The 26277-nt window shown below is 61.0% G+C and overlaps 1 protein-coding gene across 1 annotated transcript in view; it reads right to left on the bottom strand.

Moving 5' to 3' along the window:
* The window catches only part of LOC116755553, a 46500-nt gene that overhangs the window by 10199 nt on the left and 10024 nt on the right, over positions 1-26277 (bottom strand). The window contains 17 exon segments of the mRNA XM_032635161.1: positions 445-558; positions 1243-1317; positions 4153-4192; positions 4366-4866; positions 5692-5768; positions 6095-6147; positions 8729-8961; positions 10441-10551; positions 11280-11392; positions 11579-11919; positions 12428-12603; positions 15675-15762; positions 16095-16657; positions 19776-19870; positions 20091-21181; positions 21747-21857; positions 25482-25577. Coding sequence (XP_032491052.1) covers positions 445-558; positions 1243-1317; positions 4153-4192; positions 4366-4866; positions 5692-5768; positions 6095-6147; positions 8729-8961; positions 10441-10551; positions 11280-11392; positions 11579-11919; positions 12428-12603; positions 15675-15762; positions 16095-16657; positions 19776-19870; positions 20091-21181; positions 21747-21857; positions 25482-25577 — 3878 coding nt within the window.

Raw genomic sequence — 26277 nt, 5'->3', positions numbered from 1 at the left:
CACCAATACGGGAATCTCAAGAAGCTTTAAAAAATGCTTTCTCACTGACGACAATTCCACTTCCAGGAATTTACCTTAAGGAAATCGCCCCTGGGATGGTCATATCTCACGACACAAAGTTGGAGACACCCCCGGAGGTCCAGCTGTAGGGGCTGGCTAGGGCGATTGTGTTGTCTCTACGAAAACTCAGGTTACAAACAGTATGTGCGACTATTCCCAATGCTGTTTAAATAGACATGCGTGCATTTGCATCAACAAGAGCTCTCAAGACAGACTGGAAAAGGAGCAGAGATTATCTCAGAGACGTGGGACTATGGGTGTTTTTACTGTCTCTGTATTCACTTTTCGGTACTTCCCGTCTTATCTTTCATACGCAGCAGCCCTTAGCCCCGAGGACCGCGGCAAGGACCGCGGGCGGGGCCGGCGCGGCGCGCATGCGCTCACCCTCTGCCGATGCTCCAGCCAGGCCAGCTCTGCGCGCGTCTTCTCGCGCAGGCGCAGCAGCGCGGCCTGGTGCTGCGCGCGCAGCTCCTCTTCCCGCAGGCTCTGCTCCAGCATCTGGAGCGTGCAGTGGCTGAACTGTGCGGGCGTCACGCTCTGAGGCCTCGTCTGGCTCCACTATGGTGGGGCAGACGACCGGGCTGTGTCACCGCCTCTGAGATTGCAGCCCGCTTGGAGACCAGCCTCACCGAGTGGGAGCAGCACGCAGCCCAGGGAAGAGGCTGCCGCCTCCAGGGAGCCTTCCCGGACTGGCTGCCTCATTCTTCGCCATGTCACGCCCCCCTTCCCGGGGCAGGGTACCACCCCGCCTCCCGACTGCTGGCTCCCGAAGGCAGGGCGGGGTTCGCATCGTCTTGGCCCTGCGCCCAAGCCAGGCTCTTGTTTGTGCTCTAGAAGGGTCAGGAAAGGCTGGGCCACCCTCCCTGAAATGTGCCACCAGCACTGTCCCGGCCAGCCCAGCCCGAAACACCTGTTGAAATGCCTCCCCGTCACCTGCCACCGCAGGTGTGAGGAAGGGGCTTGAGCAGATGTCAGTTGGAAGGGTGGGTGGTACCCACGGCAGGGAGAGCCTCCCACAGCCCAGGACCTGCAGTGGAGGCCCCTGGGTGCAGGCTCTAGGAGAGGTCGGTCTCAACACCTGATGGCCCCAGGCAGCTGAGGGAGGACTGGGTCTGATACCCAGTACCAGTGACACCATTGGGTCCCACTTGCGTGCCCCTCCCCCAGGGACCTCTCCGGTACCTGGAGGATGGGGTTGTCCCAAGGGTAGAGCCTGGCCAGGGGCAGCTGGGAGGGGGTCTGGTCTGGTTTCCGTTCCTACACAGGCTCTGAGGACAGAAAGCAGGCATGGTCAGGTCACGTAGGGGCTCCAGGGGCCTTTTCTTACAAGAGGACCTCACAGAGCTAGGATGTCTGGGCTGCCTAATGCCCACCCTCCACACACACATAACCTTCACGCCAAATCTTCAAGAGGCCGTGAAACAGAGCAGGACCCTATGGTCCTTCCCCGCCATGTCCCTGGCCTGCCTTTTGTCTGTAGAAAAACTTTTGTCAAATAAATTTAATCAGAGAAGTGAGAAAATGTGGAAGCAAAGGGAAGTAGTCAAACAGGACAAAATAATAATAGTTTAGTCATTAAACAAAGTCGAGGACCTTTAGTTCCTCCTCAAGGGCTATAGATCATATTCTGAGCCGTATCCTGTGAGCTGTCTTATAGATACTGAAAGCCCCGCCGGGTGGAAGAAGTTACCTACATGATGACCAGGCAGTAGCCGGGACATAAGCTGCCGCAATTCTGAGAACTGGCCTCGAGGAAATGGGAACAAACCGACCCTGGAACTGAAGGCTGACTGTACCTAAAGCAGTCAAGGGCTTCCCTGGTGGCGCAGTGGTTGAGAGTCCGCCTGCCGATGCAGGGGACACGGGTTCGAGCCCTGGTCTGGGAGGATCCCACGTGCCACGGAGCAGCTGGGCCCGTGCGCCACAACTACTGAGCCTGCGCTTAGAGCCCGTGCTCCACAACAAGAGAAGCCACTGCAGTGAGAGGCCCACGCACCGCAGCAAAGAGTGGCCCCCCCTTGCCGCAACTAAGAGAGGGCGCGCGCTGAGCAACGAGGACCCAACGCAGCCGGGAGAAAAAAAAAAAAAAAAAAAAGCAATCGAGGATGGTGATCAGACCACCACGTGACTAATTTCACGATGGTTATCGGAGCTGACTGTGCTGCTCTGCACGTAGCCCCCTCCCTCCACCTACCCCTGAAAGTCCCCTTTCTAAGCTCTTGCCCTTAGGGATTTCCCTGGCGGTCTAGTGGTTAAGACTCTGCACTCCTACTGCAGGGGGAACGGGGTTCAATCCCAGTCTGGGTAAGATCCACATGCCATGCAGTGTGGCCAAAAAAAAAAAAAAAGCTCTTTCCCCTTGATAGGCAATGGGGGGGGTTGGCCTTTGTACATGAGTCTGCCTTCTCCCCCCAGCTGCTGGCCTTTGGGATAAAACAACCTTTCCTTTCTACCAACACTTGTCTCTCGAGTATTGTCTTTTGAGGGGTGAGCAGTATGAGATTGGACTCGGTAACAGAAGAATTTGTCTCCAGCGGACCAGCACTCCCTGAAATGTTAAAGGAGGTCCTTCAGGCAGAAGGGAAATGAGGCCAGAGGTGAAAATCTGGGCGACCGCAAGGAATGAAGAGCACCAGAAATGGAAAAAAAAAAAAAAATATATATATATATATATATATATATATGTACACACATATACACATACATACACATATGCATATACATACGTGTGTATATATACGTATAGATAAATATACTGATATATAAACTTTAAAAGATTGCTGAGTGTTTAAAACAATAACAATGTATTGTGCAATTATAAAATAAAGAAAATGCATGACCACAGTAGCCTAAAGTCCAGAAAAAAATGGAGGGCTGTAAGGGCCTCCTACACTAGGTGAGCCGGTGGAATGTCACGTGAAGGTGGGCCCCAGGTGCCACTGTTTATCCTAATGCAAGCAGTAAGGTAAGTTATAGCTCATAAGCCATCAGCAGAGAGAAAATGGAATCATAAAAACAAACCAGGAAAACCTCGTTTAATCCAAAAGAAGGCAGAAGAGGGGAAAGAAAGAGAAAGACAGTTGAGACAAAAGAAAATAGCAAGATGATAGACTCAGAGCCTAACGATACTGGTGATTCTGTTAAACGGAAACAGCCACACGTTCCAGTTTAGAGGCGGAGGTTGCCGGACTGGACAAGACAGATACCAAGCTCCAGCTAGGCGCTGCCTCCAGGAAACACACCTGAGACACAAAACCACAGCTCAGCGAAAAGTGGAAGGATAGAAAGGACAGACCAGCCAGCGCTCCTTATGGGGAAGACGCAGTGGCTGGGTCAGTAGCAGACACAGCAGGCCGCAGAGCAGAGCGGGTCACTGGGGACAGAGAGGGTTATTCCATAAGGAGAGAATTTTAAGGGAATCAGTTCCCCAAGAGCGCAGACACTCCTAAATGGTGACGTGCCTAACACCAGAGTTTCTTTTCGAGAGCACGTGGAACTTCCGCCAAGACAGACCCACGTCCCAACGTAGTTAGGCTCATACGACCACGAGGAAATGAAACTGGAAGTCAGGTGCGGGAGCAAAGCCTCACGGGGAAGTGACGTGTCCGGCTGGGGGTGTGCTCACACCGTCTGCCCCCACCGGCTCAGCCAGGGCTCAAACTCCCAGAGGCTGTGCTGCGCTGTCCCTACAACCTGCATATAAGGGACCCCTATTTGCCAACACACAATGCAGTAAGGGGAGTAGAGCAGGACGTTCATGGGGCCCGCACTTGAGAGGCCTCAGGGAAAACCTCTCAGAGGGACAGAGGGACGGAGGTGGGCGTTTTTGCAAACCTGGGAAGAGTGTGGGGTCGCCTGTTCCCCAAGGGGCAGGGACAGGCTGTAAGCAGGACTTGGGGGAGATGGTGACGCCCACCCTGCAGGTCTGCCCAGAGCAGGGCAGACGACCCACCCGCACTCTTCCTTACTCGGCCACGGCCCCACTGTTGGGCTGTTTCACTGCGTGTCTAACCGAAAGCTTTCTCGCTGTCATCCAGGCTCACTGCCCCCAGGTTTGGGTGGGTGGGGATGGTGGCCCGTGCTTGCCCTTACGAGCAGGAGGCAGTGCTGCCCGATGGTCAACCACACGGTTCTGGCATGAGACACACTTAGTTTCAAACCCCAGGTCCACGCTCCCCACGCGGCCGTGGGCAGGTCGCCCCATCACTGGGCGTCTCTGTTGGGTGCCTGACCCAGCCGCCCCCTCGGGGCCCACGCGGGGAGTGTGCTGTACCGGCTGCTGCGTGGCTGGCTCTGAAGACTCACCTGCCTGAGCTGACCCGTCCGCCCAACTCTTTGCTTCCTCGGGACTCGGAGAGGCCGCGGCCACTGCGGCTCACACTGCCTGTCTGGGACCCCACCCGGCCCCCACTCTGCGCTGGGAGGGGGCCACACCTGGGTCTGGCTGTCACGGTGCTCCCAGAGCTCTGCAGCTCCGGGTCCACACACACCTGTGGCTGCTCCAGCTCCAAGGCCATTCCTGGCCTGGCCTGGGTCGAGCGTTTCTCCATCAGCCGCTGGGAGGGCAGGAAGATGGTGTGTGTTGCGGAGCGGGGACCAGGCAGCCTCACAAGCAGTGGGCCAGGTGGGGTCCCAGGGAAGCGCCCAAGGTCGGGCAAGTCACCAACCTCAGAGGCCTCGTTTGTCCATCCTCCATGGGGGTCCAACAGACCCTCCCTGCCCCCCAGAGAGGGCTGGACATGGCAGGGGTGGGGGTTGGGTGGCAGCTGCCCAGCAGAAGGAGCACGGCCAGGCCTGGAGCACCACCTGGGGGATGGGACACAGGGGGGCGCAGTGCGGCTTCAGGGACACCTGGGAAGGAAACCACAGCTCTGCATTCCGCTACTGTGGCCACAATTACTCAGCAGGTGGGAAGCTGAAAAGAGGCACAAGGGGAAGGAAGAAAGGGAAACGGGGCCAGGTGTGCACACACAGACGTGCACACATGGCGCCTGGGGCTTGGCTGCTTTCCTGGGAAGGCCTCCCTAAATGCACTGAGTACATCCCATGAACAGTCCCTGGACCAACGGCCCAGAGGAAGAGTCACTTCCCAGAAGGGTTGTCACATGCCGCTAGATCACACACATCCTGTCCTCGCCGGGGCTGGGTACCATCTTCCCCTTCACGGGGCACCGCTGGGCCGGGGGTTGGGCAGAGGCGGGCTCGGAGATGCGGCCCCTTCCCTTCTGGGGCAGACGCCCCGGGACCCTCACACCTCAGCTCCTGAGCTCAATGGAGAGCCCGAAGCTCAGGTGCCCACAAGCCCAGGACACGGGCAGGTGGGAGGCCCAGGCTGTCGTCTGTCACCCCAGCCAGGGGTCCCCAGGACACTGGTGGAAATAAGTCCTGTTTCTGCTGTAAAATGGGCATCCTCTTCAGCCCATCCTCCAGCCTCTGCGGGCAGCTGTGCTCCGCCCTCCTCGGCACACCCTCCCCACCCTGACCCATGCTTTCCGCCAGCCTTCCACAGGCTTGGCCGGGCAGCAGGGGCAGTGCTGCCCCTTGGCAGGGAGTGGGGCCAGCCTGTGGCAGCCCCGGAAGGGTCGGCCGGCTGACTTCCAGCCCATGTCTCAAGAGCAGCTCCCCCAGGGCCTCTGCGTCTCCCAGACCTCCAGCTCCGCCTCCTGCCGCAGAAGGGCCAGCGTCTGTTCCTGCTTCCGCTCGCCCAGCTGCGTGGAGGACCTGGCCTCAGGGCTCCCCGGCCCCCACCCCCCCGCCTGCTGCCCTCCGTGGCTCCCTGGTAAGTCCTCAGCTCAGAGGGCAGGCGGTGCCACCTCCAAGAACAGGAGCCTTTTTGGAGGGTCCCCCGGAAGGACCACTCCGTCCAGCCCACCACCTTGCTGCCCTGCCTGCAGCCTCGCCCCTCGGCTGGGCCGGTCCCGGGGTTTTCTCCCTCTCCAGGCTCTCCTCCCTCCTTCTAATTTCTACAGTTCCCTGCCTGGGGCCTCTGCCGCTCAGCCAACCCCCAAACAGAAGGGGCCTAAAGGTGACACACCTTCAGGGACTCCAGAAAGCTCAGGGACTTCTGCCAGATGTTGGACAGCAGACCTGCAGAAACCACGAAAAGGGGCGGCTGAGCCCTCGCTCAGCCTCAGCACTGGGCCTGCAGGGAAACACACTGGGGAGGGTCCCTTTCCTGAACCTCCAGGGAGGGTGGGCAGGCCTGCAGCCTGCGGGGGAGGGAGACAGAGGCTGCTGCGTCGCCCCACCCTCCCAGGTGGGGAGGGGCTCGCCCTGCCTGACCCTGGGCCACACTCCTCTGGGAGCAGGGACCCCAGTCTGCAGACACGTGACCAGGGCCAAGAACACAGGCCTTGCTGCCAGACAGGCCTCGGCTCACCACGCATCCGCTGGATGACCCGGAACAAAGCACCAGCCCGCCAGAGCCTCCTCGGGGACATCCCTGTAGTGAGGTGACCTAACACCTGCTCCGCACGGGTAGCCGTCACGGTTGCCCTAATTACGATCACAGCCCAGCGGGTACGCGGTGACACAGGCGGAGGGTCACAGCCCAAGGCCTCCCTGGGACCTCTGGGACTGTCCAGAGTGTGGGCACAGAAACCTCAGGCTCCCCAGGGGCAGCCGAGGGCTTCTGTTCCCCTTTGGTGGCTCCGAGGACCCATCCTGGCCCTGCGGAGGCTGCCTAGGTCAAGGCTGGGGTGGGGTTGACTCCACAGTCAGAGGGTGGGGCTGCCGGCGGGCTCCCTCCTTGCCCCGCCCTCCACCTTCTCTGCCGACCCCAGTGACAGCGTCAGAGAAGGGCATGCAGGACGGCCACTCCTTCCTGTTGGTTCTTGGACAAGCTCCTGGGTCGTCACTGGCCAGTGTGCCGAGAGGGTAACTTCCTCCCGACTGTGCCCTCCTTCCCAGAACAGAGCGGCTCAGCTTTCCACACTAGAACGGCCAAAGAGCTGTGAACGATGGCTAAACCTGCTCCTGGGCGTTTCCACGGCGCTCAAGAAACGCTGAAGCACCGAGCCCAGGGGCGGGGCGGGGGCTCTGGCCGCCTGGCGTGCTGAGCGCTCGCTCGGGGTGATGCCTGGAGTGCTCTTTCCTGCTCCCAGCTGACTGGCCACGTCGGGAAATGAAGACACTTTGCAGAATTCCTTTAAGGTGTCTGTTCTGAGCTGCAGTTCCCTCGAGAAGGGGAAACTCCTCCCTTGCTTTTGTCTGTGGCCCTCGAGAGAGAGGGTAAAGCTGGAGAAGGTGCCCGGTCCCGCCCCGAGTTCCCGCTGACCCTGCTCCAGGGGCCCAGGAGCTTCAGAGACCCGAGGCCCCCAGCACTTCAGCCCACAGAAGGGAGTTTGTGTTCATCTGTGGCCAGGCTGGCACCCCCGACAGGTCACCAGGGAGACACGGGCTGCGTGTCCCTGAGCTCTGAGCTGTGACCCAGGAGAAAGCAAGCCGTCCCTGAGGCGGGCGCGGCCCTGGGTGGCCGAGCAGCTGGCAGTCACCTTGCAGAGCAGAGGACGGCACCGGCCTTGCTCCCCAGCTCTTGACGGCAACCGGGGAGGAGCCCCAAGAACCCAGCACGACCTGCCCCGCAAGAGCGTCTGGTGGCCGCGAGGGTTAACACACACTCAACACGTGGCAATGAGGATGAGGACAGGTGTGTTCTCGGTGACAGGGCTGTGGTCGGGGACCCACGGCCTCAAACCAGGACGAAGCCGACGGGGCCCCGCCTGGGTGTGGGGCCGCCGCATCTGAGCGCCGGAGCCTCCCTGTCCGACCACAGCCGGCAGCTGCCTGTGCCGCTTACATTTAAACTCAAAGGAAACAGAAATGTAAAATTCCACTCTTCAGTGGCACTGGCCACGTCCCAGTGGCTTCACAGCCACGTGTAGCTGGTGGGCACCATATCGGAGAGCCCAGCATTGAGACCATTTCTCTCATCGGAGAAAGTTCTATGGGGGGACACACTGCCGCCAGTGGTGAAAGCTGGAGGCTGGCCGACTCATCTGGGCTCGAATCCCTGCTCTGCCGTTTACTGGAGGGAGGTGATGGGTGCTTCTCCGAGCACTGGGGTCCTCCTCCGTGAACGTGGGCACGAGGATGGGACCTGCCCCGAGGTAGGGCGAGACGTCGTGTGTGACGCGCAGTGCCGGGCCCAGGGGTCCTCGGGGCCCTCAGGAGATCATTCATGCTTTCAGCAAATATTCTCCAAGTACTCCCGGCCTGGCAGGCACTGTCCCAAGAGCCGGAGCTGCCAAGAAAGCCAGACTCTCAAGTTCCTGTGGGCCACAGAGACAGAGGCACAAACACGAGTCTCACTCCCACCAGGCATGCCGAGCGGCAGCACCTGACCCAGCCCAAGTGCTATCTGGGAGGCTTCCTGGAGGAGGCATCTGGCAGGTGCTATCTGGGAGGCTTCCTGGAGGAGGCGTCTGGCGGGAGCGCTGTGCAGGCACCCTGGTCTGTGCTCACTGCTTGGCGTCGGGCTCCTGAGATCCTGCTCTCAGCCACTCCAGGCAGGAGCAGCTCAGATTTCAGAAGATTCTTTGGGGCTGCCTGTAGCCTCAGGATAAAGAGACCCTGTCAGAGAATTTCAGTCCACAAATGCACTGAGAGGGGCGCTGCCCAGCCCTGTCCAGAGGACAGCGTGAGGGCAGCTGGGGCTCCGCCCCTTCACGCAGGAGGGCCTGAGAGCTGAGAGCCGGTAGTCCAGCCACCTCCCCGCCTCCCTGAAGGCAGAACTGGGAGAGCAGCAGTTTTTTCTGGAAGATCGGGCCCTGGGCCTTCTGGGGGTCATGGGGGGATGGGGCCTGGCCGACAGCTCCGCCCACCTGGAGGACGTCCTCGTGGGAGGCGGCGGCGGGGTGGGGGGGTTGGGGGGGAAGCAGCGCTCTGCCCTGTCTCTTTTCCCTGGAGGGCACAGCAGGGGTGGATAGGCCCCCTGGTGGCCAGCCGGGCACCCTCCCACCAGGCTGCTCCTCTCTCAGGAGGGCTATGGCCCAGCCCCTTGCCCGGCCAAGAGGTACCCCTGGGGAAAGGGCAGCTCCGCACAAAGGGGCCGCTGACCTCAGCTGTTGTTTGCCCTTGCCTTGGTACCCAGGCTACCACTCGAGGGGATGAATCGTGGGAAAGCTCACACCTTCCCCACCCCTGATGTGTGGTCCACCACCCAGGGATTTTGTCCTTTTAACCAGCAACTGATGGTTTTCCCCTTGGGGATGTTGAGAGGATGCCCTTCTCTGCCCTCACCATGGGATCCAGGCGGGGTTGCCCGTCCCCCGAGGCGCTGTACCACCTCCCTGCCGCCGCCCTGGGCATCGCCTGCCCACCCTGCGTGGGTGAACACAAGTGTACAGGACGCACGTGGGCTGTGCGTCCCGGGAGGCCGCAGTGAGCTGGCACTGGGGACCAGCAGGAGTGAAAGCTAAGGGCGCTGCGGTGCTCGGCCCTCCTGCTTTCTGTCTTAGCTCCCTGCGTCCCTGCGTCCCTGCGTTACGTCATTTTACAGACAGGGCGCAGCTGATGGTGCAGAGGGGCCAGGGTTGCCCGAGCTCTCCCAGCTTTCTGGAACAGACGGTGGTGCCCAGGTTCCCAGTTCCAGCTCAGCCATTAGGACGGAGAGGGGTGGATAGAGAACTGCATCTGAGCCCAAGCCCTGGTCCCAGCCCATCCCTGGGCGCCCCAGGCAGCTCACTGCCCCTCACTGGGCCGCACTTCCTGGACGAGGAGGGGCTGGAAATGTCTACCCTCTTCGGGGTAGATTCTCCCCTTGGGCACTTATTGGCCAGGACCTGACGTGCTATGTGTCGTAACGTGTGTCTTCTGATCACCTGCCCCACCCTCCCCAAAAGGCAGGCACCTTGAGGGCATGGCCTGGTGCCCAGTCAGTGCCAGGCTCAGCAGGTGTTCAGCGAGCTTCTTCTGAGCACAGGGAAGATGACCCAAGAAACCAGGGGGCTCCCCAGCAGCCCCTCCCCATGCTGGGGAGGTCTCCCGGAGCGAGGGGCAGGGGGATGTGGTGGCACAGAGCCTCCTGCCTCAGAGGGCCCGGGGCCCCTTCTACACACACACACACACACACACACACACACACGCACGTGCACGTGTCCAACAGCACACATATGCCCCACCCCGGTGGGCTTGAGGAAGCCTGGTCTGCAGGAGGGTTCTGGCAGCCCCTTGAGGGCTTGGGCCCCAGCCCCTCGCCCTGCCTGGCCTGAGGGCCCTCTGCCTTCCAGGGAGGGGCAGGCGTCTGTCAGGGAGGCCGCTGCTGGGCAGCCCCTGGGGAAGCTGCTCATCCACGAGGGGTCTGCCACATCCCGTGCTGCAACCCCAGGTCTGCGGGACGCCAGAGCCCAGGGCTGAAATTCCTCCCTCCCTTCCCCTCACCCAGACACCAGGGGGAAACCTGGGGCTTCTGACTGCCCCCGGGCCTTTCGCAGGCCACTGACCCCACACGCCTCACTGCCCGCCTTGGGAGACGGGCAACTCCAGCCGGCCCTGTAGGAGGTACAGGTTTTATCTGGGGCTGCTCCTGAGAGGAGCAGGGGCTGGGGGTTTGCTCCGGATGCACCTGCAGTGCCCGATTCTCCTACAGACAGACGTGAGCACGTTTTATTCCCGCTCTTAAAACTTCTGAAGAAAACCAACTGAAAAATGAGGCTTAAACGGCAAATCACATCCCAGGCCTTTCAGAGTAGGTGCTCGGTCCCCAGCACCGTGCCAGGGACCTCCAGCTGCCCCTCCCTGAGCCCCCACTGGACAGAGCATCCCACAGTCCAGCCCACGCTGGGGCTTAGGCCTGGCCTGCTGCCACGAAGAAGGCTTGAACCCAGGAGGGCTCCAGGCGGGAGCACCCCCTGCCCTGGCCCTGGCTATGCACCGGCCCTGGGCAAGCCTCCTAAGCTGTAACGGGGGAAAAACCCTTCGGCTCAAAGGAGAAGGCAGAAGGCTGGGCCCCGGGAGCAGAGCCGTTGATGAAACAAGCCGTTGACTCTCGGGGGAGCAAACTGTCACAACAGAAGCACGGCAAGAGAACACAGCAAGAGGCTGGGCCCTGAGAGCCTCCGAAAAACTTTAATCCCGATGCGTGGATGCTCTCCACGTAGAAGAGCATCTCTCTCCACCGCAGAACCTTGCCGAGCATCAGGCAGTGGAGCGGGTCCCCAGCGGACCTCCCTGGCCACCCGACCAGCCGGCCCAGGGCCTGTCCACAGGCTCGCCCTTACCGCAGCTCCGGAGGGTCAAGGGCGTGACCAAGCCCGCCCCTCTGGCCGACCGCATCTCTTCCAGCCGCAGGGAGCCGCAGCGGGGGTCTGGCGCGGCTGGCGCCCCGAGTGAGCTGGGGACACACAAACACCTGTGTGAGCAGCGAACATCCTCGAGGCAGGGGACAGCTGAGGGCTGGCGGGGAGGGGTGGTAATCTGGGCTCTCCTGCAGACCCAGTGGCCAGGGAGACCTAAGGGCCAAAGGACCAGAGGGCCAGGAGGGCAGTGGCGAGCAGGCGGGGCCTGTAGATGTCCACACCCTCAGGATCTCCCAGCTCTGCGGGGCCTGGTCTGTGAGCGGCGACTCAGGCTCTGCACCCGGACCCAGGGGGACCAGCGCCCAGCAGGAGCGCTCGGCATCCACGGTCACCATCGGCGCTGGGGCCAGCATCAGAGCACCGTTTGCCCGAAAGCCCTCGCCTGCCCTGGGTCTGCTCCTGCAAAGCGGCTGCTCTAGCAGTGACAGGCATGGGGCATGTCCTCTGTCTCTGTCCCCTCGGCCATCTGCTAAGGAGGACTGTCCACCAGGCCCAGAGTGCAGCAGGGCCCACATCTTAGCTCTAAGCATCAGCACCATCTTCTCGTGCCGGCACTGCCGCCCTGTCCACAGAGGGGCCTGAGCTGGCCGGATGACCAAGGAGGCCGGGGTCAAACTGGTCCAGTCAGACTCAGAGACCTGCCCTCCAACAGGGCGAGCTCAGCCTCACCCAGGGCTGCCCAGCACATCCGCCACAGGAGAAGAAGGAAGGCGTGGCCTTGGGCCCCCCCCCCCCCCCGAGAGGGCAGCAGTCCAGGTGGGGTGGGAGAGCCGCTGGGCACAGGTGGGCTGCAGCTGCCCGGATCAGGGGCTTGGGGCACAGATGGCTGTGCAGCCCAGGTGTGTGTGACGGGCTCGGACGAGCTGTGCCGACAGCCTGCCTCACGTCTCATCGGCACACGTGGCTGCCCCTCCTGCACCGAGTGACCCAGGATGCCCTTGAGTGACTGAAGACACCGGCCACACCCGCAGACCATGGAGGTGGGCCCTCCTCCAGCCCCACAGGTGTTCGCTGAGCACCTGCTGTGCTTCCCAGGCGACCCACCACCCCGCCCCTACCCTACAGCTCACAGTCCTGCCGGGGAGATGGCGTGAAAAGACTGTTCCAGGAAGAGGGAGTGGCCCTGGGGCCCAGACGAGAGATGCCGAGGAGGCGAGGGATGGGCCCAGGGGCTGATCCTAGAATGACCCCAGGGATGCTGGGGCAGGAGCGCCGACCGCGGGCTCCGATGGTCAGGGGTGAGTTCCTAGAGGCAGTGGCAGCAGGGGCTCCAGGAACGCGTAGTCATGGAGACAGGGGGACTCTCTCGCTCCCTCCTTCCCAACCCAGAACTTAGGATGCTATAACCCCCACCTGGGATCAACAAAGGGCAGGAAGGAGCTGCGTCCTCCAAGGCTGCTCAAAGGGAAGGCCATCAGTCCACAAGCCATTCTCCCTCAAGTGTCTAGAGCAGGGACGGCAAGCATTTCCCATAGAGGGACAGACGCAGGCCACACGGTCTCTGTCTCCGTGGAAACCACTCAGCTCTGCCTTTGTAGCAGGAAAGCAGCCACACTCATTATGTAAATGATGAGCATGGCTGTGTGCCAATAAAACTTTATTTACAAAGACCGGCAGTGGCTCTAGAGGGCTGTGGCTTGCTGACCACTGGTCTAGACTCTCTAGGGCAGTGGTTCTCAAACTTCAGTGAGCATCAGAATCGCCTGATCACTGGGCCCACCCCCAGCATAGCAGATTCAGGCGCGCTGGGATGGGCCGGGCACTCTGCATTTCTAACGAGTTCCCAGGGAACAGTTTGAGAACCACTGGCCAGGGAACAGGTGTAGCAGAAAAACTGGGGGCTCTGGAGTCCATACCCTGGGTCTGAAACTTGGCTTGTCCTCCCCCAGGCTACGTGACCCTGGGCAAGGTCAATTCTCCTCTGCCAGCCTCAGCTTCCCCATCTGTAAAATGGGGGTGAGCACACAGCCCTCAGCGTTGCTGCAAGCACTGCATGAGGTGCAGGGAGGCCTGCGGGGTGACGGCAGGCACACGGCTGGGGCACACACTCCTCTGTCCTTCCTTCCAGAGATGCTGGGGTGGACTGGGCCTCAGGGGCCCAAGCCCCACGGGGGCGGGAAACCCTGGTGTCCTCACCACACGATGCCGGTAACAAGCTTGGCCCCCACCAGGCCACCGAGCACTGTGGCCCCAGCAGGGAAAGGACTCGGTGGAGGAGACCCACCCCGACTCAGGAACTGGCCTGAGAGGTGGCAGGACGGGCCAGGCCCTGGAGAGGAGAGCTGTGACCTGCATCCTTGGACTCACTCGGGCAGCGAGGTGACCAGAGGCACGGCAGCAAAGCAGCCCCGTGAAGCAGTGAGTGGAGACTGCTAGTTTAGAAGACTGGGCCGGGCCAGGTGCCTTCCGGAGGCCTGAGAGGCCCAGCCAGCCCCTGGGCCCTGATCCCTGGGCTCCAAGGGTGCTGGGACGTCCAGGGCACGGCTCTGAACGATTTCCACCTCCTCCTGTCTCTCCCGGCCTGGCCAGGCTGAGGTGGGGAGGGAGACACAGTGCCCCTGGTGGGAAGGTCCCGAACACCCCTCCGCTTTGACACCTTCTGGGCCTGAGCCCCGGAGACCTTGCTGGCTTTCCAGCAGCGGGACACACAACTGTAGGCTGTCCACCTTACAGCCTAGGGCACTGAAAGTAACCTCTGGAGAATTCTCCCACCCGTCTCCCCTTCTCAAGCTCTAGACGGGGAGCAGGATTGGGGGGGTAGGTGCAGAGGACGTGAAGTCCAGCCCGATGCTGACCCCTACTGGTGTCAACAATTCAGTTTCAGTAACTGCGCTGAGGCTGGGCAGGGGAGGGGCTGGGGGAGGGGAGGGAGGGTGAGGCAGGGCTGGGGGAATCAGGGTGGATTCAGGGCCACCCCCCATCTCCAAGGGGGAACTCTGAGGCTGGTGGGGGGCCGTGAATGTGCTCAAGGCCACCAGCTTTAAGCACAGGCCTGGGATCTGCACTGACCCCCGGAGGCCCTAGGGCAGCCACACGTAGGAGGGCAGCAAGCCCAGGACAGACCGGGTAAAGGGGGCGGGGAGAAGCCCCCGGCATCCCTCCCAGCGGGCTCTGGACGATACTGACAACGAGCCAAGGCCAGCCCCCTGGAGACCACCCACTGGCCTGTCCCCCTCTGGAACCCCCTCCCCCGCCCCGGTTCTGAGCTGTCGAGCCTGGAGTCCCGGAGGACGAGGACGTGTGGCCGCACAAGGTGAGTGGGCAAGCAGGGAGGGCCTGCGTGGGGGCCAGGCAGGGACGGCTGCCCCCCGGCGCTTCAGCCCCAGGACGGAGAGGGGAGGGGGCCAGGGGTGTCTGACAACCGCCTGGTGCGGGTGCCAAGGAAGGAGGTGGGCGGGGCTGGGGACCAGTAGGGCACCACTGGCGGGTGAGCAGGCTTGGACGGGGACCCGCGCCTGCAGGAACCCCTGGGCAGACAGGCGGGCGATGTGGCAGAAGGAACAGTTCTTGGGGCGGGAGAGGGGTGCGTCCTTGCAGAAGGAGACAAGCCTGTCCCCGAGTCCTGGGAAGACTGGGGGCCACAGCTGCTCAGGGAAGGCCAGGTGACAAGAAAGCAGCTCCCCTGCGCAGCCCAACCTTTGGAGGCTTTGTGGACAAAACCTGCCCCGGGCTGGAGGACGCCCCCTCCTGGAGGGGCTGGGGGTACAGAGCAGGGTCACTGGCTGCTGGGGGGAAATGAGCCGGAGGACAGAGAGGACAGGGAGTGACAGCAACTGGACCTCAGGGGGAGGCCGGCCGAGACTCTGGGGGCCTGGGGTGAGGCCCGGAACAGCAAAAGGTCCCCAGGAGAGCGGCTGGCCCTGGATGGTGGCTACTGAAGCCACATTGCAGGCCCAGGTGGGGCTGGCCCCAAGTGCCCCTGCCCCGGGCCGGTCATCTGTCTGTAATTGGGCCCGTGCAAAGGGACCTGTGTGAAGTGACCCCAGAGGAGGCCAGTGCTGGAGACGGAAGCCACGAGAAGGTGCAAGGGGCTGTGGACGGGTGGTCCTGAGAACTCGACATGGGCCACCGACCCGGATGGAGGACTGCCTGTCTCCGTGTCCCCCAGACACAACCAGCCTGCCAGCCACACGGGACGCCTGGCCGAGTGTTTCCACATGGCCCACTGTGCACAGCCCCGCCAGAGGCGTCCAAGGCCAGCACCTCTCCCCGGACGGGTCAGAAGCCATGTCACTGGACCTGTTACGGGCTCTGTCACGGGCCGGCGGCACCCACCCTGGGGGCACAAGGCTGCTCAGGAGCGGCGCCCAGGCTTACCTCCCTGCGAAGGGGCTGAGGGTCTGGAAGGAAGCCAGGGTTCTCGCCTGCCTCTTGTCCAGCTCCGAGTGCCCATCCTCCATGAAACCTTTGGAGAGACGGGCGCCGGTAAGCTGGTCGGTGGGGAGTGAGGACGGGGCCCCCACCCCCCTGGCAGGAGGGACCCTGGTCCTGCTTTCTTGCCCCTCTGCAGGAGGCAGGGCAGAGAGGTGGTGGGCACGTCAGGCTCAGGACCAGGCCCCACCCCTCCGCCAGCCAGAGGCAAGATGGTGACAACAGCTGCAGAGGGACAATTTCTGTGGTCTTGTCAATGTACCCCCGCCCCTTTCAGGAGAAGAAACCCAGAGGCAGGGAGAAAGTGGGGTCCCCCTGGCCACCGACGGGGCAAGTGGTCATCCGCGGCCCCGGGGCCGGCCCTACCTTGGGGCTTGCTGGCCTGGTGGCCCCTTGGGCTGACGCTCTGCAGCCGTTCCCAGCCAGGGCTCCAGGGCAGCGTCTCAGTGTCCGGGAAGCAGGTGGTAGAGAGAAGCGGCCTGGCCCGCATGCCTGCCCAGTCCCAGGGTGCCCCTCCGCCCACGTTGGGCACCAGGGCTCTGGGGCAGGCTGGTGCGCTGGAGCTTGGGGGCGGCGGGCCTGGGACGGGCCCCCGCGCTGCGTCCGTCGCCTCGGACCTGCTCAGCCTGTCGGTCAGGACATCGATTCGCTGCTTCAGGATGTTGGCCATGGTCTCCAGGGCCTGCAGCCGGGCCTGCTTGTACCAGAAGTGCAGGGGGCCTGGCGTGCCCAGGCGTTCGGACTCCTCGGGGTCCAGGCAGATGCACAGCCCCGGGCTTGAGTAGTGGGTGGTCAGGTCCTGGAGTTGCAGGGGGCCCAGGGAAGAACTGGCTGACGTCAGCAGGGGGGCGCCCTCCCAGCCATCTCGGGGGCCTCCCACCTCCAGAGTTTCAGTCGGGTTCAAGGCTCTGTTCAAACACAGGCAGAAGCTGCAGGGAGAGAGGGGAAGACGGTCAGCCCTAGGGCACCCTCTCCAGGCGCGTGGGAAACACGCGTGTGCAGGGATGCGCGTAGCGGCAGCTTCTGTGGCAGGCCCAGAGTCTATTCACTGCGTCTACTTATGACCAGGGGGCGATTATGGTGGATCCATAGGGCAGACCACACGTGGCTGTTAGAAAGGAGGAGGATGGTTGGCAATGATTTCTTGGATATGGCACCAAAAGCACTGGTAACAAAAAAAAGAAAAAAATAGATAAACCGGGCTACTTCAAAATTAAAAACTTATATGCATCAAAAGACCCAATCAACAGAATGAAAAGACAACCTACAGAATGAGAGAAAACATTTACAAACCCAGATCTGATCAGAGACTTCTCCCCTGAGTATATCTCCTACAACTCAACAACGACAAAAACCCAAATAACCTAATGAAAAAACAGGCAGACTTTAATAGACATTTCTCCAAAGAAGACATACAAATGGCCAAGAAGCATGTGAAAAGATGCTAAACATCACTAATAATTAGGGAAATGCAAATGAAAGCCACAGTGAGGGACTTCCCTGGTGGTCCAGTGGGTAAGACTCCGCGCTCCCAATGCAGGGGGCCCGAGTCCGATCCCTGGTTGGGGAACTAGATCCCGCATGCCGCAACTAAAGATCCCACGTGCCACAACTAAGACCCAGTGCAGCCAAATAAATAAATATATTTTTAAAAAGCCACGATGAGACACCACCTTACACCCTTTAGGATGGGCACTATTAAAGAAAAAGAAAAGAACAAGCGTTGACAGGTATGTGGAGAAGTTGGAACCCTCGTGCGCAGTTGGTGGAATATAAAATGGAAAACAGTACGGAGGTTCCTCAAAAAGTAAACACAGAATTCTCATATGACCCAGCAATTCTAATTCTGGGTACATATCGCACAGAATTGGAAGCAGGGGCTTGAAGAGATGTTTGCATACCTGTGTTCACAGCAACACCATTCACAACCAAAAGGTAGGAGCAACCCAAGTGTCCATGGACAGACGAATGGATGAACAAGGTGTGGTCCATCCATACAATGGAATATCACTCAGCCTTAAGAAGGAAAGAAGTTCTGAAATAGGCTACAACATGGATGAACCTTGAGGATACCATGCTGAGTGAAACAGGCCAGTCACAAAAGGGTCCCAGAAGGAATCAGATTCATAGAGAGAGAAAGTAGGACGGTGGGGCCCCGGGCTGGGGGGTGGGGGATGGGGAGCGAGTGTTTCACGGGGACAGTTTCAGTTTGTGACACCGAAGATGAGAAGGTCCTGGAGACGACGGTAGTGATGTCGCACAGCAGTCTGGATGTACGTAACGCCCCGACCTGTGCACTGAAAACTGCTTAAGATTTTATGGTCTTAACAAAATTTTACAATTTTGTCATGTGTATTTTACCACAATTTTTTTAAGTGGCAAAAAAAAAAAAAAGGACAGAGTGAAGCACGATGAAGGACCTGCAGCCTCCTCCACCACAGCGACAGCCCCCGCTCCAGCATCGTGCCCAGCAGAAGGAGCCCGACAGGCAGGAGCCCCTGCCAGCACTTCCCACGGCGGGGGGCTGCCCTCGGGTGCGAGCGGTTTCTCAGCCCCGGTGCAGGTTACACACGTGCTCAGCGTGCGAGCATTCACTGAGCTGCACACCTAGGACCCGCGCCCTTGTCTGGATATGATCAGATGTCAACTTTAAAAAGTTAACAAAAAAACGCACACCCCTGGGCAGCCCTGTGGACCTGGAATCTTGGGGAGGAGTGCGCACTTTAAAGACAAATGAAACAAAAAGGATCCAGAGAGGGAAATTTCCAGGAGCCAGGGGCCAGGGGAGGGTGTCCATCCCACCGAGGTGGACGGGTGGGGGGTCCAGGGGCTGCAAAGAGGGGTGGGCGCTGAGCTCCAAAGGGTTCAGCCCAAAGCCCCCTCCCAGAACTCTGGCTGCCAAAGACCCATCCAGGAGCCAGGCTCAGAGCGAGCCCAGGGCAGGAAGCTCCCGGTGGGCGGCATCTTGTGGGGACCCCTGTCCTTAGCCTCTGGGCCAGCCCCTCCCCCTAGCCATGGGCGGATGATACCCTAGGAGCCTGGCTGTGAGTTCCCCCTCCTTTATTGGGCAGGTGGCCGGGAAGTGGCTGGCACCGGCCTGGAGCCCACGGGGCACTCCCCGGAGCCCTTCACCGCGAGGGCAAGAGCTGGGAAGGCCAGCCTCTAGGGAGCCTGGACACTCAACTCCCCCAGTAAAGTGGGGGAAGGTCTCCCACCCTGCACTTCAAGATGCTGCTCGGGGCGTGGCCTCCTGGACAGTTGCCCCAGAGAAATGAAAGCACACGGCAGTGAAAACAAAGCATAAACGAATGCAAGGGAAAAGAAAACCAACCCAGAAAATAAGTGTTGGTGAAGACAGGGAGAAACTGGATTTCTCGTGCACTGCTCTGTGAATGCAAAACGGTGCGGCCACTGCCAGAAACAGCCTGGCAGTTCCTCCACCGGTTAAATATGGAGCTACCACACGACCCGGCAATGCCACTCCTGGGTGCGTGCACCAGAGAGCCGAAAACAGGTGCTCAGACATTCCACTCACAGCAGCCAAAAGGAGGAAGAGCACACAAGTCCATCAGCTGCCCCTGGTAAGCAAAACGTGGGAGATCGTGCAGTGGAGTATTACTCGGCCATGACAAGGAAGGAAGTCCTGCACAGGCCACAACGTGGACGAACCTGGAAAACTCGCTCAGGGAAGGAAGCCTGGCACCATGGCCCCATGCTATAGGATTCCACTGACACGAGACATCAGAACAGGTGAATGCGTACACACAGATGGACGGCAGGCCGGGAGTGACGGCTGACGGGGACGCGTCTCCCTTCAGGGTGGCGGAATGTTCTGGGGACGAGATGGTGGCTCCACAACACTGTGAGCGTGCCAAACGCCACCGAACAGTTTTCTTTATAAATGTTAACCTAACGTGATGGGAATCTCACCTCAGCGAAAACTAACGCAGCCCTGACCACAGGCTCCGTGCAGCTCTGGACGGACGGCGCGACCCCCCGCCCGGGAGAGCCGCCCGGGAAGTGCAGTCCCGGCCCCTGAACACCCACCTGCCCGGGGCGTCCTGGTCCCCCAGCACCGTGCCGGAAGTCACCCTGCTCCACTGCGGCACAGGTGCTCCTGGGCCCCCGGCGGCTTCCAGGCCCTAAAGCAGAGGAGAAGGACGTCGTCAGAGCCCGGGCTGGACCAGAAGGCCCCAGGCCCTGTCTCAGCCTCAGAGCTGGCCCCGGCCTCCACAAGGGTCTCAGGCTGGGTCCCTCAGGGGTCCCCTCTTTGGGGACAGAGACAGAGGCAGTGGGGTCCCCGCAGAGCCCTGCCACAGCCAGGGGACCCCGGGGGACCTCGGTGGCTGAGCTGGTGCATACCCTGGACTGTGCAGAATGCGGGATGAAGGTCACGATGCCGGGCGTCGTCTGGGAGACCACGGGGATGGCCTCCCTCTGCTTCCTGTAGACGCCCTGCAGCCTCTGGTTTCTGAGCTCCAGCGCTTGCGTGGCAGAGACCTTTTTCTTTAGGGCCTGCTGCCACCAGGCCTCCGTCTTCTGGTGCATGAACTCCTGCAGGGACTCGGAGCTGTGCAGGGGGCCCCGGGGCTTCGGGCAGGGCGGCGAGGGTCGCACCTCATTCTCCTTCCCAGGCATGTTCCAAAGGGCACCCTGGCTGGGCCTTGGCCAGGCGAGCTTCGTCCCCGCGGGGGTCAGCAGTGGATCCCTGCCCTGGCACTGGGGGCCGGGCCCCTGCGTGAAGGCAGGGCTCCAGGGCCTTCGGGCGGGGCCCTCCCAGTCTTCACAAGAGGTCCAGGCCCTGTGCAGACCCCAGGCCTGCCTGGACGAGGTGCTCTGGGGCCGCTGCAGGAAGGGGCCCCATCTTTCAGGGGGGCTCCCGGGCCTCCGGAGGGAGCGGTCCTGTCCTTGGGCCGCCCAGGTCTTCTGTGGACAGGAGGTCCGCCTGGCCGAGGCGCTCCAGGGCCGCTGAGGGAAGGAGTTCAGCCTCTCCATGGGGCTCCCGGGCCCCCGGAAGGAGGGATCTCGTCCTTGGGCCGCCCAGGTCCTCTGCAGACAGGACTCCCACCTGGCCGAGGTGCTCCAGCTCGGAGCCATGGGCAGGCTCCCAGCCCTCTCGGACGCAGGCACCCCCTCCGTCACGGCCCGAGGGCTCTTCCAGGAGTCCCGCAAGTCTGGGGGCTTCCAGGGGCTCTGCCACCTCCTCCCCGCCAGGCCCCGCGGCTCCAGCCCTCGCCTTGGGTGGTGGCCCTGGGCCAGCTCCAGGCTGGCCTGGATTTGCTGGTGGAGGTCTCGAAGGACGGCCATAGCAGCCTGGATGTTCACGGGCTGATGGTAGGAAGCCAGGTGGGGAGCACTGGTTGACACCTGCGAGTCGCTGTGGGCATAGGCTGATCTAGGCAGCCGGGGGCGGACAGGGGAACTCTCACCAGCTCCCAACTTCCTGCCGTGTCCTGCAAAGACAGGTAGTCGCAGGGGTGGCCAGAGCTGCAGGGCTTCAGGAGGAGCAGAGCCAGCCCCTCCCCTCTCCCTGAGGCCCCGTTGGTTCTGCACCCATCATCCACTCACAGAGCCCTCTGGGGGCAGGTGCCACGTCGGGTGACTCGAGGCTGAGCCTGGGCACCTGGCGCAGAGCCACCCCCTCTGAATGTGGTGAAAACTAAGGGGGGGCGCGGGGGGAGGTGACACGTCTCCCGGGAGCTGCTGTGGTTCCCGTCCTGCAGTCCCTGAGTCAGGAAAGCCTGGTGGCCGCGCCCTGCCTTCTGGGAGCCGAAAGGGTGCCTCTCGGGGACAGAAATCCTCTCCCTGGGCGTTTAAACGGAGCGACTCCCCAAAGTCCCCATCTGGTGGGGGGTTTGGAGGGCGTCTGACGGGTCGCTGGGAGAGAGGTGCCGGGCCCGCACCCCGATGCCACTGCTTCCTGGGCGTCTCTCCCTCAGGCCCACACTCCAGATGCCACCCGAGCGGAGCAGAGCCGAGGCGGAAGCACAGGTACCTAATTCCGCGGTGGGGCCCGGCCTCTCGAGGGTGCCTTGCTCTGAAGCCTAGGGAGGGAAGGAGGGGGCCCAAGCAGCACCCTCACCAGAGCTTGTCCTTTTCTCCAGGCGTAAACACCAACCAACTCAGAATCTTAAAGACAAAACGCACACACAGCCAGGTGCCCAGGGCCCTCCGATGCTGACCCAGACAGGGAGGCTGGTGACTCCACGCAGACCCAGGAGACCAATTCACACGCTCCCAGAGCGGATGGGGTGAAAACCCTCGTGTCCAGGCCACTCTGGGGATTGGGCCACACTCCCAGCCATTAGCCAGCATCCTGGCAGGGCTGAGTCCCAGGATGACCTTGAAACGTGACCTGATTTCTCTGACCCTTGGGGGTAATAAAACGCGCTCCCTTCAGATTTGTATGTAAAACATTCAACACAGGCCCAGGAACACCGCACACGCTCAGTAAAGGCTGGCCAGTAGTAACGCTAGTCACCAGCACAAGCAGGGCTCACACAGGGCGAGGGGGAAGGCAATTTTACGGCTGATCATTTGCTCTGAGCCAGAGGAAATTAATTTGTTTTTAAACTGGTGAGACTCAGCGGGGATAGGGGAGGGGACTCAAGGAAGACAATCAGGTTGGCAGGACAAGGGGTCCCGGAGAGCGTGGAAACAAACAGCCACCCCATCCCAAACACATCCCAAACACAAACCGGCTTTATTTAATAAATGCTGTCACATAATAAACATCATTCATCATGTTTCACTTCATAATCCCACGTTACGCTCACCAAATGCCAATAGCAGCCCCACCATCACAACAAACCCATCCACAAGGGCCCCGGCAGAGGCAGCGCCGGCCTTGAGCTCACAAACACACATGTGTAAGCTCAGACGCTTACACAGCCTGCATCTCCAGGGTAGGGGGAGCTAGCCCAGGGAAGGGTGTGTCCCGCAGGGCTGTTCCAGGGGCGTGGCTTACGGGGGCGTGGTCGTGGCCTGGGCGGGGTACTTCCTGAGGCGTGGCCTCGGGGCGTGGCTCTGTACCACCCTTCCCCTTGCAGGAGCTCCACCTTCAGGCCTATGGCTGAAGTCCCTCCTGGTCTGGGCTGGGGAACGTGCTGTGTCTAGGGGGCGGGGTGTGATAGGTGGGTGGTCTCTGCTGTAAGGCACTCTCGTTTGCCCCTCCCTGAGACCACGCCCTCCGCCCCAGGCCCCTGGTGACACCGGATGGTAAGAGTGAGGTCTCAGGAGTCCCAGACCTGGGTTTAAATCCCAGCTCCTCCTGTGTAGCCACTGGCCTTGGGCAAGTGACAACTCCCCCGTGCCTCAGTTTCGCCATCTGTAAGCGTCTCCCCACAAGGCCACCACGATGCAAAAGCAAAGCAGTCACGCTCACTACAGGAGTTGCTCAGAAAGGTCAGAATTCTGCTGATCAGGACTGAGTCTGGACTGCCCACCTGCCACATGTGACCTATGAGTGGGACCTGGGGGGTTGGGCTCCCCAGAGAGGGTCCTGCGTCCTGGTCCCTAAAGCTGCTGCACTGCACAAAAATGGCCTCACTCCTCGGTGCTTTGCGGCCGCCTGGAGGGTGGGAGGGAGGGAGGGAGGGAGGGAGGGAGACGCAGGAGGGAGGGGATATGGGAACATGTGTACATGTATAACTGATTCACTTTGTTATAAAGCAGAAACCAACACACCGTTGTAAAGCAATTATACCCCAATAAAGATGTTAAAAAAAGAAAAATGGCCTCACTCCCTTGGTCGGGGCCCTAGGCAGGGACCACACCAGGTAGGGAGGGGGCCACCTGCTGGCCAGGCCCCTCTCAGCACCCCCATCCCCAGGCCCCCTCCATCACTGGCTTTCCCATTAGCCCGCCAGAGGGGTCCAGGTCAATAAATGGGTCCTGATGGGCACATTTTTTTCTTCCACGGAGCAGTTCAATGGCAATTAATTTTCTTACGAGAGGATTTTTAATCTGTGGAAATGGATGAAGTGCCCAAGTGCCCTGTCAAAGTTCCAGGGCCGACCTAATCTATGATAAAAAATGCAAAGTGAGGTGCTATGATCTGAAATTAAATATCGGGCTTCATTTTCCTGCGCCCCGGATGGATGAATATTTTATAACTATTGTGGTTTAATTTTTTGTTAACTACAGCAAATTTCTAATTCATCCAATTCCCAAGTCCTGTGGCTCTGACCTCTGAACCCAAACTCATCTCTCCTTAGCCCAGCTGTGACTTCGTAACTGACAGAAACTAATGGCCACCTCCATCAGGGTGACACGGCGGTTACGGTGACGAATGCGGCCCACGCCCTTTTGACCCAGTGTCAGGCAGAAGGCAGGTCATCTTTCAAGGGAGCCGTTAAAATAAAACAAACCAAAATGCCGAGGAATGGTGGAGGGTGGGGTGGGGTGGGGGGAACGCGATGCAGAAAACTGTTATATTTTGTGCTTTTTCAGTGGCCTTCCGGAACCTTCTCCATGTCTCCCAGCATCCCTCACTCTGGTTCCAGTGGAGGTTTTCCTGATACATCCCCACCTCACTCAGGGCCCACCTCCAGCCAGAGAAGGACAGGTGCTCCTCCTGCTGGAACCGTCGGCCTGCCCAAGGGCAGAGGAGGCGGTGTCTGGTGGCGTAGGCACACCACACATGGCCCACTCCCGTCCAGGACTGTGACCTCATACCCTGGGGAAACTGAGGCATAGAGATGCACAGAAACAGCTCAACCCCCCGGTGCTGTTGACTCCGAGACCAGGGGCCCCACAGAGCCGACCTCAGCCTCCCAGGGCTTTCTCCAACCAGGGGGCTCTGGCTGGCGTCTCCGAAGCCCATGGTACAGTGGTCCCAGAGCCCAGGCCCCGAGGGTGGGCCTGGAGAAGGTGCCCTGGCGTGGGCCCAGGTACGCACAGCTGGACTCTCTCAGGTAGGGAGCACAGGCTTGGAGCTGCCAGGGCCCAACCCCGGCTCGCCTGTGTGGTCCTGGGCAGGGCTGTTGAACCTGTCTGAGCCTCAGTTTCCTCATCTACAAAGTGGGAGTGAGCCCACCTGCCTTCGAGGAGAGCTGTGAGGGTCACGTGAGCTACTGTCGCTTGAGCACATGGCACACTCGGACAGAGTCCGACACTGAGCGAGGCCACTCCTCCCTGGCCCAGAACATGCTGAAGGAAGGCCCCGGAGGAAGGCCGCCCCCTCTGTTCCCCACACACCCACGTCCAGCGCATTCACCCCACGAGCTCCACGAACCTACCAGGCTGGGCAGCTGGGTCTTTGCTGGATGCCAACACCCCACCCAGCCCTCAGGAAAAGACACCTGAATTAGGAATTCCTCTGTGAGTGTGACCCAGCACCACCAAGATCCCTGAACAGACCTCTCTTGGGTCACAGACGGCCGACACGTCTCCAACGGAAGCGGACGTCACCCAGCCTTTCCCACCACTGGGCACCCCAGGGGAAACAGGCACCCCGGCCTCACTGCCTGGAGTCTAAATCTCAAACCAGGCGACAGACCACAGCCATGCTTCCCGCCACCGATGGCAGCCAAACGGCCAGAGCTCAGCCAGTGACACCGAGTCACGAGAAAGCACGCACATCTGTCCGCCACCAGCTCACATGCCCCCCACTGCACGCCCGCCTTTCCGAGGCGGAGTCAGCGCTGCACCAGCCGTCCTGGCTCCAGAAACAAGCCATGTGCCCACCTCCTGAGCCTGGATGGTAACCTCCCGTCCCCACGCCCTGCCTGGCCCCAAATGGGCCAACCCTACCTGTGTCTTTGGCAGCTCTCCTAGGGGCAGGCAGCTTGGGGGTCTTCTCTCTTTTGCAAGAGCTACTTTTCATCCTTTTGGTTTTTTCCCGTGGAACTTCAGAGAGAGGAGACAGACGGAAAGAAAGGAGAGAAGGTTGAGTCGCAATGCAACACACGGGATCAGCCAGCTCGCGAGGCCCCTGACTGTCCCCTCACGGCCCTCTGCATGGGAACCCCACCCCCCCCGGGCAGTCCCCTGCGGGCTGGGCTCACCTCACCCACCCTCGCAGCCTCGACTGGACACACGTCCCGAGAACCCCCGAGCACAGCCGTAGCCTCCCATCTCCATCCCCTGCACCCAGCTCGGGCCGGCCCATGGCACTCATGTTTGTTGAATGAATAAACGACTGAACAGGCCCACAGACGAAGCCACGGCAGGGCAGCCGGCCAGACGGGACATCAGCTCCTCAGGGAGAGGAGGAGTGAGCGCTGGACCCAGAGGGGCCTTCGCACAGTGGGATCCGCCCAGCTGGACAGGCGGGGACAGGAGATCCAAGTCCCACAGAAGGCACAGAGGCCGACTGGAGTGGAGCAGCTGCCCGAGGGCCAGGGTGGGCACCCGGCCCTGCTCTGTTTGGTCTCATTCGTCTTTGTCCCCCGCTGGGTGGACATTGCATCTCGGAAGCCAACCAGCCAGTGACCATGTGAGAGCTGGGCCCGGCCCATCGCGTCCCCAGGGGCCTGGGGAGCACGGGGAAAGTCTCTCCCGAGGGACTCTCCAGGCCTCCGCGGTGCAGCTGGGTCCCTGCCTCAGC

The sequence above is a fragment of the Phocoena sinus genome, chromosome 6, assembly GCF_008692025.1.
Source record: "Phocoena sinus isolate mPhoSin1 chromosome 6, mPhoSin1.pri, whole genome shotgun sequence".
NCBI classification, from domain to species: domain Eukaryota; kingdom Metazoa; phylum Chordata; class Mammalia; order Artiodactyla; family Phocoenidae; genus Phocoena; species Phocoena sinus.
Note: the sequence above shows the minus strand (reverse complement) of the source record. Positions and strands in the feature narration are given on the sequence as shown.